The sequence below is a fragment of the Jaculus jaculus genome, chromosome 1 (assembly GCF_020740685.1).
Source record: "Jaculus jaculus isolate mJacJac1 chromosome 1, mJacJac1.mat.Y.cur, whole genome shotgun sequence".
Taxonomy (NCBI): Eukaryota; Metazoa; Chordata; class Mammalia; order Rodentia; family Dipodidae; genus Jaculus; species Jaculus jaculus.
Window position 1 is genome coordinate 172,244,436 of NC_059102.1, and position 15,445 is coordinate 172,259,880.

General features: G+C 36.3%; 2 protein-coding genes across 2 annotated transcripts; both read right to left on the bottom strand.

The window, feature by feature from the left end:
- Positions 1–428: 428 nt before the first annotated feature.
- LOC101604408 (putative olfactory receptor 5AK3) lies at positions 429–1,370 on the bottom strand. Its single transcript, XM_004667607.2, has one exon. The coding sequence runs from the start codon at positions 1,368–1,370 to the stop codon at positions 429–431; it is 942 nt and encodes a 313-aa protein (XP_004667664.2).
- Positions 1,371–11,062: 9,692 nt separating this feature from the next.
- On the bottom strand, positions 11,063–13,272 carry LOC101604695 (putative olfactory receptor 5AK3). The gene is made up of 2 exons (XM_004667608.2): positions 13,199–13,272; positions 11,063–12,035 (listed from the first exon to the last, which is right to left on the bottom strand). Exon 2 carries the CDS (start codon positions 12,008–12,010, stop codon positions 11,063–11,065), a length of 948 nt encoding a protein of 315 aa, XP_004667665.2. The 5' UTR covers positions 12,011–12,035; positions 13,199–13,272.
- Between the last annotated feature and the right edge of the window lie 2,173 nt (positions 13,273–15,445).

Genomic DNA, 15,445 nt, shown 5'->3' on the forward strand with positions numbered 1-15,445 from the left:
ATCCCCCTTTAGACAATTAAGGGAATTTTTTAAATTGTGAGAATCGTTCATTTTAATTTTCATGATAACAATATACAAGTACATTTGCTTATGTACTTAAATATATTTAAAAACATATGAAATAATATTTTGTAAGGCTTATGCCTCTTAATGATTTTATAATATCCATAAATGCTTCTCTTAAAAACTGTGTAGTGTTTGCAAATGATATTCCATTGGGAGAAAAAAGAGTCTCTGTACAAGTATTAGGATTTTTCACATATTTTAAGATCATAGGTAAAGATAGGAATAGCCAAGGTTTAAAAGCTGAATATTGGTGTCAGTTTAAGAATTATTAAATGAATGATGATGGGGTCTTAAGGATATTCTACACAAATTTCAATTGTGGTAACACATCTCTGCTGGGTAATATGATATACTTAAGTTTACTAATTTAGATCTAATCTAAAGCACCTTTTCCCTGTAACTCGTATAGCATCTTTGACCTCCTTGTTTCTCAAGCTATAGATCAGAGGGTTCAACATGGGAATCACAATGCCATAAAACACAGAGGCCACCTTCATATTCTCCTCAGAGTTATCTGAAGGAGGCTGCAGGTACATGTAAGCAAGGGTTCCATAGAAAAGGGTGACTGCTGTCAGGTGGGAAGCACATGTGGAGAAGGTTTTCTTCCTGCCTGCATTCGAAGGCATCTTTAGGATGGCGGCCATGATGTATATGTAGGAGAAGATGACAATTAACACAGTGAACATGAGGTTGAATCCCACAAATATCAAAATTAGCATGAAGTTAATATCATTGTTGGAACATGCGATAGTGACAATTGGGGGAATATCACAGAAAAAGTGATTGATATTTGATTTGCAAAAGGACAGTGAAAAGGTAAAGCCTGTGTGAACAGAGGAATTTATTGAGCCCATGAGATAGGAACCAGCCACCAACTGGATACAGACTTTGCGGGACATGATTGTGGGATAGCGAAGAGGCTTACAGATGGCGATATAACGGTCCACGGCCATTACGGCCAGAAGGTAACAGTCACTGGTGGCAAATACTGCATAAATAAACAATTGCATTAAACACCCCCCATAAGTTATGGATTTATTTTGCATCACAAAGTTTTGCAGCATCTTTGGTGTGATGGCAGATGTGTAACAGATATCAACAAAAGCCAAATGTTGTAAGAAAAAGTACATGGGTGTTTGAAGTCTGGAATCAGTGTTGATGAGTAGGATTATCCCAGTATTCCCCACCATGGATGTCACATAGATCACAAGAAATACAATGAAGAGGACACACTGAAACTCAAGTTGGACACCAAATCCCAGGAGGTAGAATTCAGTGACTTTGGAGCCATTTTTTTGTGTCATGGCTGCCCAGATTCTGAAAAGAGCAGAGAAAAGAAAGTAAGTCTTTCCTTAGATAAAATATTCTTATGTGTCTCTTCATTCTTTACTTTTGTCTCCATAACAAAGACTCACAAATGAGGGGCTGTGTCAAGTAAGGGTCTTCATCTTAGATCATTTCATGGTGAAAGATGGAAAGGCCAGAAGGACTGAGGTCAAGAGAAGGCCCAAACTACATTCATGGAAAATTATTTAATCTAATGATAAGTAATTTTCTGCTGTAATAAAGCCATACATTTGGCATATAAGGAGATCCTTCATAATGTAATCGTTTATCACTGGAACAAGTTTCTAACAGCTATACTTTGAGAGATGCTTTGAATCTACAGTTGCTCTGCCCTTGCAGCACACTTCTTCCCCTGGATGTTACAACCGAGAGTTCTGTCAGTTTGTGCTTTTGAGTCCTAGGGATTTTTTTTCTCTGTTATTGTCTTATTTTAAACAGATGTTATTACAGTAATAAAATACAATGCTTTTTTATAATTTATTTATATTTTGTTAATTAGTATTGTACTTAGTGAATATAGTCAATTTGGTACCATTGTTAGGCCCGTCCATGTCCTGCCCCTCCCTCTTGTCCCTCCTTGTTGATGTATATGGGTCATGCATTGTGGAGTTAGCCCACAGTTATATTAAAAGGCATCAATGTATGAAGCAGTAATAATGGTATGCTTCCATTTCAAAGGTAGATTCATGATTGATTACTGATTTATGAGACTCTAGAAGATCTAATATTGAGCAAGTGATAGGGAAAACTTGTAACTGACTTGATTTACTCTGAAGATCCTTAAAAGGAACAGTAGGGCTGGAGAGATGGCTTAGCGGTTAAGCGCTTGCCTGTGAAGCCTAAGGACCCCGGTTCGAGGCTCAGTTCCCCAGGTCCCACGTTAGCCAGATGCACAAGTGGGCGCATGCATCTGGAATTCGTTTGCAGAGGCTGGAAGCCCTGGCGCGCCCATTCTCTCTCTCTCCCTCTATCTGTCTTTCTCTCTGTGTCTGTCACTCTCAAATAAATAAATAAAAAAATTTAAAAAAAAGGAACAGTAAATGACATTAATAGTTCAACTCTGATTGGACTGATGGACCATACTGAAACAGTTATGGCCAGTTCAGAGTTCTCTGAGAAGCCATCTATAGGTTCTAACTTTTGCTTACATTTTACAGTCCAGCAGATCACCTAAGACACCAGAGCTGCCTGGCCTTATAAGTGAGCATTTCCTGATAAGTGAAGAACAAAGAAAGACAAAGACCACATGAAGGGAGCAGAAACAGTAAGGGAGAAGGATCATCTTACACACACCACACACACACACACACACACATTACTTACACAGGGAGTTGGTAGAAATGTAACTAAGGAAAGATAGATGAGTATATTAAACACTAGCTATGGTTTTCATTTTGTACCACATCTTGGCTAGACACATGGTTGCATTATTTCATATGTTTATATGTGAAATATTGTATAATTTGACTAAATGTGAATGAATCCCACTCTATGATATCGAGTGTCACCTGAAAACAGTAAAATAACTAAGTATAGTTGTAAATAAGAAATAATAAGAAACTATCCTTAAGCAGTCAAAAGAAAGAAGTCATTTGTAACTAAAATATGTGTTAATGAGAAAATCTCAAGGGAAATAAAAATATTAAACAGAATGACAACAAAATACATCAATGTTTGTTCACATGTATACATATGTATGCATATGCATTTGTGGGTACAGGTGGTTGTGCCCCATATGCAAGCCACAGAAAGACATTGGATGTCCTCCTCTATCACTTTTCCATGCTATTTTCTTGAGAAAGCATATTTCACTGAACCTGGAGCTGGTCATTTTTAGTTAGACTGACTGGTCAGCAAGTCTCAGTCATCCCTCTGTCTCTCCTCTCTCCTAGTGCTGATATTACAGTTATGTGTAGCCATATCCTGCATTTTGTGTGGGCTCTGGGGACTCAACTCAAATTCTCATGCTTATGCAGCAAGCACTTTTAATCATTGAGTCATCGACCCAACTTCACAGCAAAATTTTGAGATGTGTTTAGTCTAGTGAGGAGACGGTAATGCCTAGAACTGAATTTTTACATTTGAAAAGAGATAAAGTCTCAAATTAGTTGTTTAAGGTAGCATTTAAAGAGACCAAATTAATGTAAAGGAAATAAAAGAAATGAAAATCCAAAGCAACAAATAGAAATCAATGAAATTTCAGAGAGAAAAAGAAATAGGACAATATCAATAAAAAATAGTTGGTATGACAAAGTAAAAGGAGAGAAGATCCAGTTTATTAATCCAGAAAAAGTAAGCTGTGTCTCTTTAGACTTAGAAGTGATAAGAAAATTATTAGAAATATTCTACCTATATGATTTTAACAACTTAAATAAAAATTACAAAATTCCTTGAATTGAACTAATGTGTTTCAACTAAGATGAAGTTACTTGAATAGCCATAGTAGCCAGGAAGAAAGTGAATCCACAATTTTAATATCTTACTCTCAAAAATTGCTGGAGAATTTACCAAAATTTAGGAATAATTAAATGCTATGTTGAAAGGCCATTTTATAACTTGTCTTGTGAAATCTGGACATTCAAACACCAGAAACAGGTAGCAGTAAAAAGGATAAGTTGCCCAATAACTCACATGAACATAGAAATAAGATTTTAAATAATCTATTAGCAAACATAATTCTGACAAATATATAATTGCATACCATCACTGAGTGGGGTTTACTATATTTTGAACTCTGGGTTGATGAATATGAAAATCAAACAACATAACCCAACATATTCACAATCAATACAAGAAAATAAAACTGCCGTGTAAGTTTGTGAAGAAAACACTTTTGACAAAATTTAATACCTATTCATGATGATAAATAAACCTAATATTAGACATAGAAAAAACTTCCTCAGTTTAATAAAAAATGATAGTAATATGTTTCAAGAAGGGAGAAAACACTGTTCCTGTTTTCAAAGGACATGATCACTGAAACTTCCAAGAAATATTCTAGAATTAATATGTGAATTTAGAAATTTCTAGAATAAAATGTCCCAATAAAAATTGTGAAACTATTACCTGATGGGAATATGATCAACAACTGACAGGGTCATACTAATGAAAAATCCATGGCATATAAGGAAAGAACTGACTCTGACCTCCTGAGAACATCAGAAAAAATGTAGTGAAAAAAAAAATTGGGAGAAGGACTAGTTAGAAAAAAGAGGGTGCTCAGTGGCAGGGGATGGGAAGGGAGGATGTAGGATATTGTTGGAGGAAATTTTAATCATCTTACATTTTGTATATGTATAGATATTGTCAATAGAACATAAACTAAGTCAACCCCCAAAACCTCTGTACTAATAGGAGTGCAAGACTATCCATGGACATAGAATCAGGAATTAAAGTATATCTTTAACAATCACTGGAAAATGAAATGCTTAAGCGTATAAATCTGACAAAAATCTTCTTGTGACCAGTCTGTAGAAAATTATCAAACACTGACAAATCAAAGAACTAAATAAAAGTACGCTGTGTTCATAGCATGCAAGACTCAATACAAAAGAAACACTGGTCTTCCCAGGCTGGTAAAAGGTGTGACGCATCTCTTCTCGTTACTGAAAAAATATTTTATGTGGAAACATAATTATTATAAAATTGATACAGGAGGCAAAAGTTGTTAGAATAGCTACATAAATTTAAAAAAGGTAAAAAGCTCATGTATCCCTCCGCTTGACATCACTATACCCATCACACTACCACTTTGGTGATGGGAGAGACAGACAGAAAGCAGAATCAGGCACCAAGGAGCGGTACAGAGAGGAACAAACAGCCAACTATTTTTGATAAAAGTGCAAAAGTCATCAATATGAGGACATAGTGCTAGAGCATGTTGCTTTCATTGGGAGGACAAGATGCATTTAGCCCATACCCTATTCCTTATATAAATGTTAAATCAAAATATACCATGTATTCAAGTGCAAAAATGTAGCCATGGAGCTTTGCAAAGGTGGCATAGGAGGACTTTTTTTGTACTATTGCCTAGGGAAGAATTCTTAGACCTGATGTTCAAAGTAAAGAGATATATAAAAGTAAACCTTCTCAAAATTAGGATTTTTTACTTTATTAAAGACCTGATTAAGGGGATAGAAAGCCACAGGGTGGAAGATAATATTTTCATATGATTCACCTGGCAAAAGCTTGTATATAGAGGAAAGAAAAATTATCATCCCCAGAATGAAAGAAAACAAATTAGAGTATTAATAAAATATATAAGTGGTTATTTCATTAGAGGACTATATGGATGGGAAATGAACATAGGAAAAGCTGTCAGAACAGTTTGCTATTAGGAAAATGCTGGGCTAGCACACTAACCATGGTGAAATATCACTACACAGGCATCATAGTTCATAACATGAAAGCCATGTTGATATCAAATGCTTGCAGAGCTATGGATGTTTCATAGATTTCTGGTAGGAATGTAAAATGATATAATTACTTTGTGAAGTAATTTGGTAGTATGTTACAAATATAACTATGGGCTGGAGAGATGGCTTAGCGGTTAAGTGCTTGCCTGTGAAGCCTAAGGACCCCGGTTCGAGGCTCGGTTCCCCAGGTCCCACGTTAGCCAGATGCACAAGGGGGCGCACGCGTCTGGAGTTCGTTTGCAGAGGCTGGAAGCCCTGGCGCGCCCATTCTCTCTCTCTCCCTCTATCTGTCTTTCTCTCTGTATCTGTCGCTCTCAAATAAATAAATAAATAAAATTTTAAAAAATATATAACTGTATAGTCAGTCCCTCTACTCCTAAGAAAACTTTACAATTTTGCTCACACAAAACTTCCACTCACATCAAAATAGGCAAAAAGTACCCCTTACAACTTAACATTTTGATTTACTTGCAAGCATGGACAATGCAAATGCTCTGCAATATCAAAATCCTGGGTTTGTGTAACAGTGTCATTATGTAGACATGACCATGGACTGAATACTGGGAGAACTGGTTCTTGGAAGACACAATCTTTACAACATTCTGTAAATCTGAGTACTAATAAATATAAAACAACATTAATAACTAAACATAGAGACTGTATTGCAGTTGTATAAGGGCTGAATGGGAAAATTTATGACCAATCAGCACGGGAGCAGACATTGAAGGGATACACCCCAAATGATTATGATAACACATGAAAATGCTTATTAAAGGCACATAATATTGGTTGGTTGATCTATTCAGTTATGTGTTCATTCATGCTCCTTCCCAGGTATCACTCAAGCCAGATTCAAACCCCTCCCAGCACTTCATCCTGTCACCAGTGATGCAGTTTGCCCTCTTTGTTTGAGGGCCAGTGTGTGGGACTCTGCCTCTGACCCTTCACTGAGCTGCTTCTTGTCCACACTAGTGATGCAGCTGATGTTCCCATTGCCTCTGGTCAAACCTGTGTTGTTTTACTTACATGACAGGCACCTCCAGGGTTTCTTGATGAAGCTGGTGCAGGTGATCACCCCAAGGTCTTTGTTTCCTTCCCGTCAGGGAGTTTGTACCTGGGGTTTGTGGCTTCAGCACTCAATCCCGTGAGAGTCTGAGGTCTCAGGGGATGGATGGAATTGGATAAACAATCTTCACTGCTGTTTTTTGACTGACGTGAACTAAGTTTTCTAGAGGGAGTCTTTTATTCATTGCTACAGCTTCTTTTCATTTTTAGAGAGGAAAATCCTTTTTTTCCCAATTTATTTCATGTTTTAAACGATGAGTTTTCTTGTGATGAATTGTGTTGAATCCCTTTCATATTTTCTAAGGACCCCTGTTTAACTGCAGACAAATTCCCTGTTATATAATCAGTAAAGACTTAGCTATCTGCTGTGAAAATAAATCTGACTTTAAACTTCAGGGCATATAGTGTGGCAGAGACATGTTTTGTAATTTTACACAAACCATCGTTTATTTATTTAAAAGTTTTACCCTTATTTCTTTTTGCCTTCATTAAACATCATGCATTTTAAAATTCAGTTTAGGCAAAGACAACATTTGTTCCACTTGTATGTTATATCATCAGAATACTTCTAGTAACCATCTGTGAAGTAAGAGACTCTGTGTTTGTTTGGTTATAAATACACTAGGGTTAAATGTTTAATTTAATTGATATGCAGAGTTTGATTTGGTGCCTATGGCTTTTAAAGTTACTTTTATTTTTCAGTTGTGGGTTTTAAAACAAAATGTTTTTTGTCCATTTTTTATTTATTTATTTGAGAGCGACAGACACAGAGAGAAAGACTGATAGAGGGAGAGAGAGAGAATGGGTGTGTCCAGGGCTTCCAGCCACTGCAAATGAACTCCAGACGCGTGCACCCCCTTGTGCATCTGGCTAACCTGGGGAACCGAACCTCCAACCTGGGTCCTTAGGCTTCACAGGCAAGCGCTTAACCGCTAAGCCATCTCTCCAGCCCCAGTTGTGGGTTTTGAAACATGGGGCAGGTCTGGGTTTTTTGAAGAGCTCACAACTGAATGAAGGGAAATTAGTGGTAAAAGATGGTAGGCTGGATTTAAGTTCCCTGTACCATGGCTAATGTCTGAGGAAGGTGATCAGCAGCTAGTAGAACAAAAGATGATTTCCTTTGCTTTAATATAGGAATTTGTCAGTCATTTAGACATATGGAGAAAAGAACCTTGGCAAACCTTCTGCTAGGAGGGAAAGTTTTGGAGAGATATTTTGCAGAGCTCATTAATGTTCCCTGCCAAATTGATCTCTAGTTTTCTTGGGTCTAAAAGAGCTCAGTAATTTCTTTCCATCTTCACTTTCTCCTTCTATATTTCAGTTTCTTTCTGTACTGCCTAAGATGACACCTTTCAAAAAGTTTCCAGGGCCTGGGGAGATGGCTTAGTAGTTAAGGTGCTTGCCTGAAAAGCCTAAGAACCCATGTTTGACTCTCCAGATCCTGCATAAGCCAGATGCACAATATTGAGGTAAACACAAGGTCACACGTGCCCACTAGGTGGTGCAGTGTCTGGAGCTCAATTGCAGTGGCTGAGGTCTTAGGTTGCCAATTCTCTCTCTTTCTCAAAAAAAAAAAAAAAGAAAGAAAGAAAAGTTTCCAAAAAGAAAACATGGAGTATGAAGGAATATTGGCCACAAAACTGATTGTACTTTAGACACTATCCAAAAGGGGTATTTCCCCCAGCGACATCCATTTTTATATACTAATTATCAATTTGTGGGTCTTCTCAATCACCCTTATGGCCCAGCTTCTTCTTCATTTCCTATGTTAAAATTCTACCCAACAATGTGCTCGTATTAAGATATGGCACCTTTGGGAAATTAGTAAGTTTAGATGAGGTCATTGGAGCAGAGTCCTAATATTTTATTTGCGTTCATGTAAATGGATCAAGGGTGCTTACACCATGCAGTGTAAGTCTGCAGAGAAAAGCTTCTGTTTGCAGCACAGACATGTACCCTTAGGAGAGCTTCATCATACTGATCCCATCATCTCAGCCCTTTAGTTTCCAGATCTGTGAGAAGTAATCTTTTTATTCATAAGACACTCTGCTGATAATCTTCTGTTATAGCCTGCTCAAGTTCCCAAGAGAGAAAGTGGGATTGAATGGCCATGTTCCAAATATCTAAACATGTGGAAGAAGCTTTGGATCTTGGAAATAGGTGGAGACTGGGTGTTTTTGGAGCTTATTTGCAGTGGCAAGAGGACCTGACATATCCATTCCTCTCTCTCTCTCTCTTATTGCAAATAAATAACTAAAAATATTTTTAAAAGTTTACATCTGGAGTAGAAATTTGCCTTGGAAAATCACACCATGAATACAATCCATATCTAGATAATACTAAGACAATGTTTTGTAGTTTACATTTCATAATGGTGATGGAACTTTGGGATTTTAAAAAATGGGCTGAATGTGTTTACTTTTGAGGAAAATGTGATTTTTATGAGCTTAGTTATTATGAATTTGGAGTTCGTGGTCCCCAATATTTAAATGCTGAATCCCATAATATCATAACAGTTTCAGGAGATTATTAAATCATGAGGATGGCTCCCTTCTCAGTGGGGTTAGAGAACTTTCTATTGCTTTCTCAGTCAAGAGGACACAATGATATTTCTCAGTCAGGAAAATTGTCCACACCTTGAATTAGGTTTTTACCCTATTTCGACTAGATGTATAAAACCATATTATTTTCTTTATAGATTCATATTTTATTTTTGAAGTAAAGTTGACTCTCTTTGCCCATTATTGACTTTCAAAGCTCACTGATAACTCAAACCTCTTTGGTACTGTTCCATGAAGGCTACTGCTCCTGAAAAGTCCTTATGAAGCTTTAGCCCCTTTGAGAACAGTCCTTTGAGCTGGAAGGTAGGTAGTATACATTCATGTTGTTCATTGATTCAACAACTATTTTAATGAGTATCAATAAAGTTCCTGTCAATAAATTAATGCTGTGAACAGAGTAGTTAGACAAATATATATAGTCTTTGTCCTAACACAGATTCAGCTTGAATGTTTTTCATGCATAAATTTATGGCATGATTAATCATTCCCAATTAGGGTTTAGCTGAAAAATAATTTTCTCTGAGGACAAACACACAAGGGAGTGATATATTATGAAAATGGCTATTTCTGTCATAGTGTGAAATATGATATGCCTATCTACTAAAGTTTTTGTACTAACACTTCTTGACTTAAAGAGAGATCTGGGCCTCCATTTCAGTTCTCACTGAGTTTTTGTAGTTATTGTTAGTTTGAGCAAAAATGACTGACCTTTAAAATATTTATTTATTTTTTTGTGTGTATATATGTAGGGGTCTGCACACCATGGTGCATAATGGTAGATAATTTTGAGATGTCTGTGTTAGTCTTTTGCATTTCTCAGGTCCTGTTCCCATGGTTATAGGCATGATGAAATCACAGATGTATGACCATTTTGCATCCTAGTTTACATGAGTGCTGGGGAGTTGATCCACGGTGGCTAGTTTTCAAGCTGTCAGGTTTAATCTTTGAGTCATCTCCCCAGCCCCTTGACATATTTTTATAAGTGAATGGCTGCCTTTAGATACCCACTTCTAGATTATCTCTACTGGACTTGGTAGTAGAAGATATGTGTGGGAGTTCCTTTTCCACAGGTAAGATGGAGTTGCAACAAGAATAAAATGGCTAGTGACATAAGAATATAACACATATTGGAATATACACATTAGAAAACATTCCTTGACTTGCAAGATGATTATTAAAATAACACATTTATTTATATTAATATTTGGACAATAATTAGAACTGCCTTCATAAAGAACCTCACTGTAGGTAATGTAGAATACTTCTTAATATCAAGATTGATTATATGCTTTAATATGGATTATATAAGCTGAGCATTATTATCTATTAAAACATTTGAAACAATAATTTTTAATTTTTATATATGCTGCTTAATTTTTAGATAATACATATAAAAACTTTACCATAAGATTTGCAAGTTTTTCAAATGAAATATCCCTCCAATAAAATTCTAATTACTGCCAGCAGTAATTATTAGGCTTTTCCAACATTCTAAGATCTTATGTACTGATAGGAGTAGTATTAAGTTAAGAGCCAGACATGTTTTCAACCTCAAAATTATTAAATTATACTAACATATCTCTACTGGAGGCTTTGTTGTGCTACATTTTAATAATTTTGATCCAATCTAAAGAACTTTTTGCATACTGCTTTAAGACCTTCTTTGACCTCCTTGTTTCTCAAGCTATAGATCAGAGGGTTCAACATGGGATTCACAATGCCATAAAACACAGAGGCCACCTTCATACTCTCCTCAGAGTTATCTGAAGGAGGCTGCAGGTACATGTAAGCAAGGGTTCCATAGAAAAGGGTGACTGCTGTCAGGTGGGAAGCACATGTGGAGAAGGCTTTCTTCCTGCTTGCATTCGAAGGCATCTTTAGGATGGTGGCCATGATGTATATGTAGGAGAAGATGACAATTAACACAGTGAACATGAGGTTGAATCCCACAAATATCAAAATTAGCATGAAGTTAATATCATTGTTGGAACATGAAAGGATGATAATGGGGACGGCATCACAGAAAAAGTGATTGATAGTGTTCGACTTACAGTATGACAGTGAAAAGGTAAAGCCTGTGTGGACGGAGGAATTTATTGAGCCCATGAGATAGGAACCAGCCACCAACTGGATACAGACTTTGCGGGACATGATTGTGGGATAGCGAAGAGGCTTACAGATGGCGACATAACGGTCCACGGCCATTACGGCCAGAAGGTAACAGTCACTGGTGGCAAATACTGCATAAATAAACAGTTGCATTAAACACCCCCCATAAGTTATTGATTTATTTTGCATCACAAAGTTTTGCAGCATCTTTGGTGTGATGGCAGATGTGTAACAGATATCAACAAAAGCCAAATGTTGTAAGAAAAAGTACATGGGTGTTTGAAGTCTGGAATCAGTGTTGATGAGTAGTATTATCCCAGTATTCCCCATCATGGATGTCACATAGATCACAAGAAATACAACGAAGAGGACACATTGAATCTCATGTCGGACACCAAATCCCAGGAGATTGAAATCAGTGACTTCAGTGTCATTTCCTTGTGTCATGGCTGTCAACTCTGTGGAGAACTATCTGTAGAGAAGGAATAAGAAAAGAGGGAAATCGTGTGGCTTCTTGAAATTAAAAGGTTCTTCTTCTGTGCATCACCCTTTTTATTTAAGATGTTCATAAAAATATTCACAAGTGGCTTATGTTGTTTAATAAATAATTGTTCTACACATGTGATAAGCTGTCAACACATTGCCTATGTATTTGAGTTAGTAGTTCTTTTTTAAATGAAAACATACTAGGTAGAGGAATGTGATCTAATAGTACATAAGACATGTTTTTAAAAGCATTAATTATTTAACTGATGTTAGAAAATTGGCCATGTTGTGCTTATTTAAGTCTGGTTACCACACTACTACAGTGTACTCTCTACTCTGGGCTATTTCTGGAATGACTGTGGATCAGATCTTGTGTCAGTCTGTTTTGTGTTCCTAAGTAGAACATCAGAATTTGTTCATCTATATAGAAACATATATTTATTAGGATTGCTGTTCTATAGGTTGGTAGATTCAAGGTGGAAGAGCTGCACTTGGTGAGGAAATTCTTATCAGATCACCCTGCAGCAGAAGGTGGAGCATGAAATTCTAGGGAAAAGAAAAGAGGGTCAAATTTGCTTTCATTACAAATCAACAATTGTGATGACTAAACCTCTCCTTTAATAATGATATTGATTCAGACTTATGAGTTTAAATGTCATTGTATAATTCATTGAACCCAAACTTGTGTTACATGAGGACATTTCTATATAAGTAAGTATATATTGTACATTGAACATATTCTCCTTCATATCCCAAGTCTCCACTTTCTTTCCCATCTCTGCTCCATTAATCCCCACTTTTCCTCCAGACAGTTTTGCTTCTAATTTCATTTCATACATGGGTGCATATTAGTTCATTAAAACTCAGCTACAAAAGATCTTATAACATCAGTACAAGTTTCAAACTAGAACATATATTGGATTAATTTCTGAGCCAGCAGTAGAGGAAGCTAGGAGTCAACTAGATTTATACTTCAGAATCCTTCAAAGCTAATATTAACAGGTACAACATCAGATGGCTGAAGGGAGTATTAGAGCAATTAGAAGGTTAGTTTATAGCCTTCTGTATTGTTTCTTGGTCTTTTTGCTAATATCAAGTTCAATGCCTTCTGAGAAGCGATTTTAGGTGTAACTTTTGGTTACAACTTACATGCTAGTATCTTACATAAGACACCAGAGCTTCCTTATCAATGTGAACTTCTACCATAGGCTCACTTGATACCTGAGGAATGAAGAAAGAAATAAAGGTCACTTAGAGGAAGCAGAAACTACAAGCCAAAGAACCACCTTACAAAGTCACAGCCAGTCAAACACACACACAATTGTAACTTTCATGGACTATAAATAGAAATTAATTATTGAAGGTTATATAAGGCATTTTTAAAAATTGGCATTGGTAAGTATTAAGCCCAGGTTTTCATATATGGTAGGCAAACATTTTACAAGTGAGTTACATCCCCAATCCAAGGTTATGAAAATTAACTGCTGTACTTAATTTTGAATTATATCATGGCTAGACCTGTGGTTTGTTTTTCCTCATATGTATATAATGATATTTTACATCATAAAGAAAGCAAACCACAGACCAAAAATATATGTACCCAGCACATCAGTAGAATACTCCATTGCTCTTTTATTAGTAACTCTATGCAGAGCTAAGTCTCCTAAGAGGGGATGGTAGGAGGACTGTACCTTTAGGGATGCAATATGTCAAACTAAGTCAGTTATTCATATTGACTTCTTTGATGCTTTCCTTTCAGTTATTCCTTCTTTTTGTGTGCATGCACGAGCGCATGTGTGTGTGTGTTGCGCTGTGAACTTGCCTGTGATGGGGTGTGCTCTCCTGTGGTGGATACTCTACTCTTGTCTGAAGTGCCTAGAGCAGAATGTCAGGTATCATACTCCATGGCTCTTCTGTCCATTCTCATTTGAGCTGGGACTAATACTGATTCTTGAGGTTTTGGCATTTTATTTTTTGCTTATGCAAGATTCCACAGTTCTCTGCTTTCTCCTCTCAAGGGACTGGGTTACAGAAATCATGGCCATACCCATTGTTTATGAGGGTTTTGGGGATGGGACTCGAGTGGTCCCTCAGTCTCCATCTATCCATCATGCTTGCAAGGGAAGTACTTGTTAATCACTGAGCCATCTCTTCAGCATGGTTATTTTAAATTCTTGAGAAAGTACTATAAAATATTATGCAAGTAAAGAGGAAGACAACACTGTCTTCATTCTATTCAATTTTAGTGAGGGCTAAGAAGAAATAATTTCTAGAAAGTTTTTTTCTTCAGTTAAATCTGTACAAAATTGGGCAAGATGATGTATTTTCAAGGTAGATTCTACCTTGTAAAGAATAGCAATTACCAGACACAGCCAGACTAGATTGGGGTGTCATTGAAGTGCAATCTTGATTGGATGATGTTATTTATCTTTTCAGTGTTACATTAATCATCCCAAATCCAGATAAAATGGTATAAAATTATAGTAACCTTTTTCAAGAACAAAGGACAAGTTCCCCCTCCTTATTTCATAGACACAATATATGGATTTTAAGTGGGTTGATTCAATATGCATTATTTCATTTCTTGTATGATAGGGAAGTTTCCCAGTCGACTAAATGCTAGATGACAATGGTCCCAGAATGTTTACACTATGCTCAAGAGACACTTATTAGTCTTGGTGCTGTTGAAGCTTCACTTCATTCTCCTTTCATAACAGTAAGCAGGTAGCCCTGGGTTTAAACCCTTGTCCCTCTAGTTCATAATATCAAAGCACACAAACTGCTTCTGCCTCACTGTTTTCCTCTGAAAAATGGATTCATAGAACATGCTCAGAATTTCATTATGAGTGCTGCAAAAATATTTGCAAAGAAGTTTGGAAGTGTGTCTAGTTAATGACTGTAGAATCACATTATGTTTCAATATATAGTCAAAATGTCATATATGTACATATACTCTATCTCTAATGGAAAGTTGTCAATGTCTTTATTGTTAAAAGAGAAAATAAGATATAGAATACTTAGAAGGTCACACATTTTAGCTATTAAACTCCCATTTTCCCTCTCATTCTCAACATCTCTTGCCTTCTTTCTCTCTACTTACAGGAGAAATTGAAAAATGACACACTCTTAATTCCTTATTATGGTTGTCCATGGGTATGGCTGGAAGTGAGAAGAAATCTAGCTATTAAATTTATAAAGTTGTTCTTTAACTCTAACTTTTGCAGTATAATTTCTTGACTGCTATCATTTAAAAATGATACCTCTTATGTTGTCATTAATATACAAACGCTTAAGTCTGCTATTTGATATTATGACTTGTTTGTTTTCCTTTTCCATTTCAGTTTTTATTTCCCGCTTTTCATAGATTACTTCAACTTTTCCTTAGAATTTTGCTCT

What these genes read in the sequence shown, in the direction of transcription:
- LOC101604408 (XM_004667607.2), bottom strand. Translation starts at nt 1,370, where the DNA reads ATGACACAAAAAAATGGCTCCAAAGTCACTGAATTCTACCTCCTGGGA.
- LOC101604695 (XM_004667608.2), bottom strand. Translation starts at nt 12,010, where the DNA reads ATGACACAAGGAAATGACACTGAAGTCACTGATTTCAATCTCCTGGGA.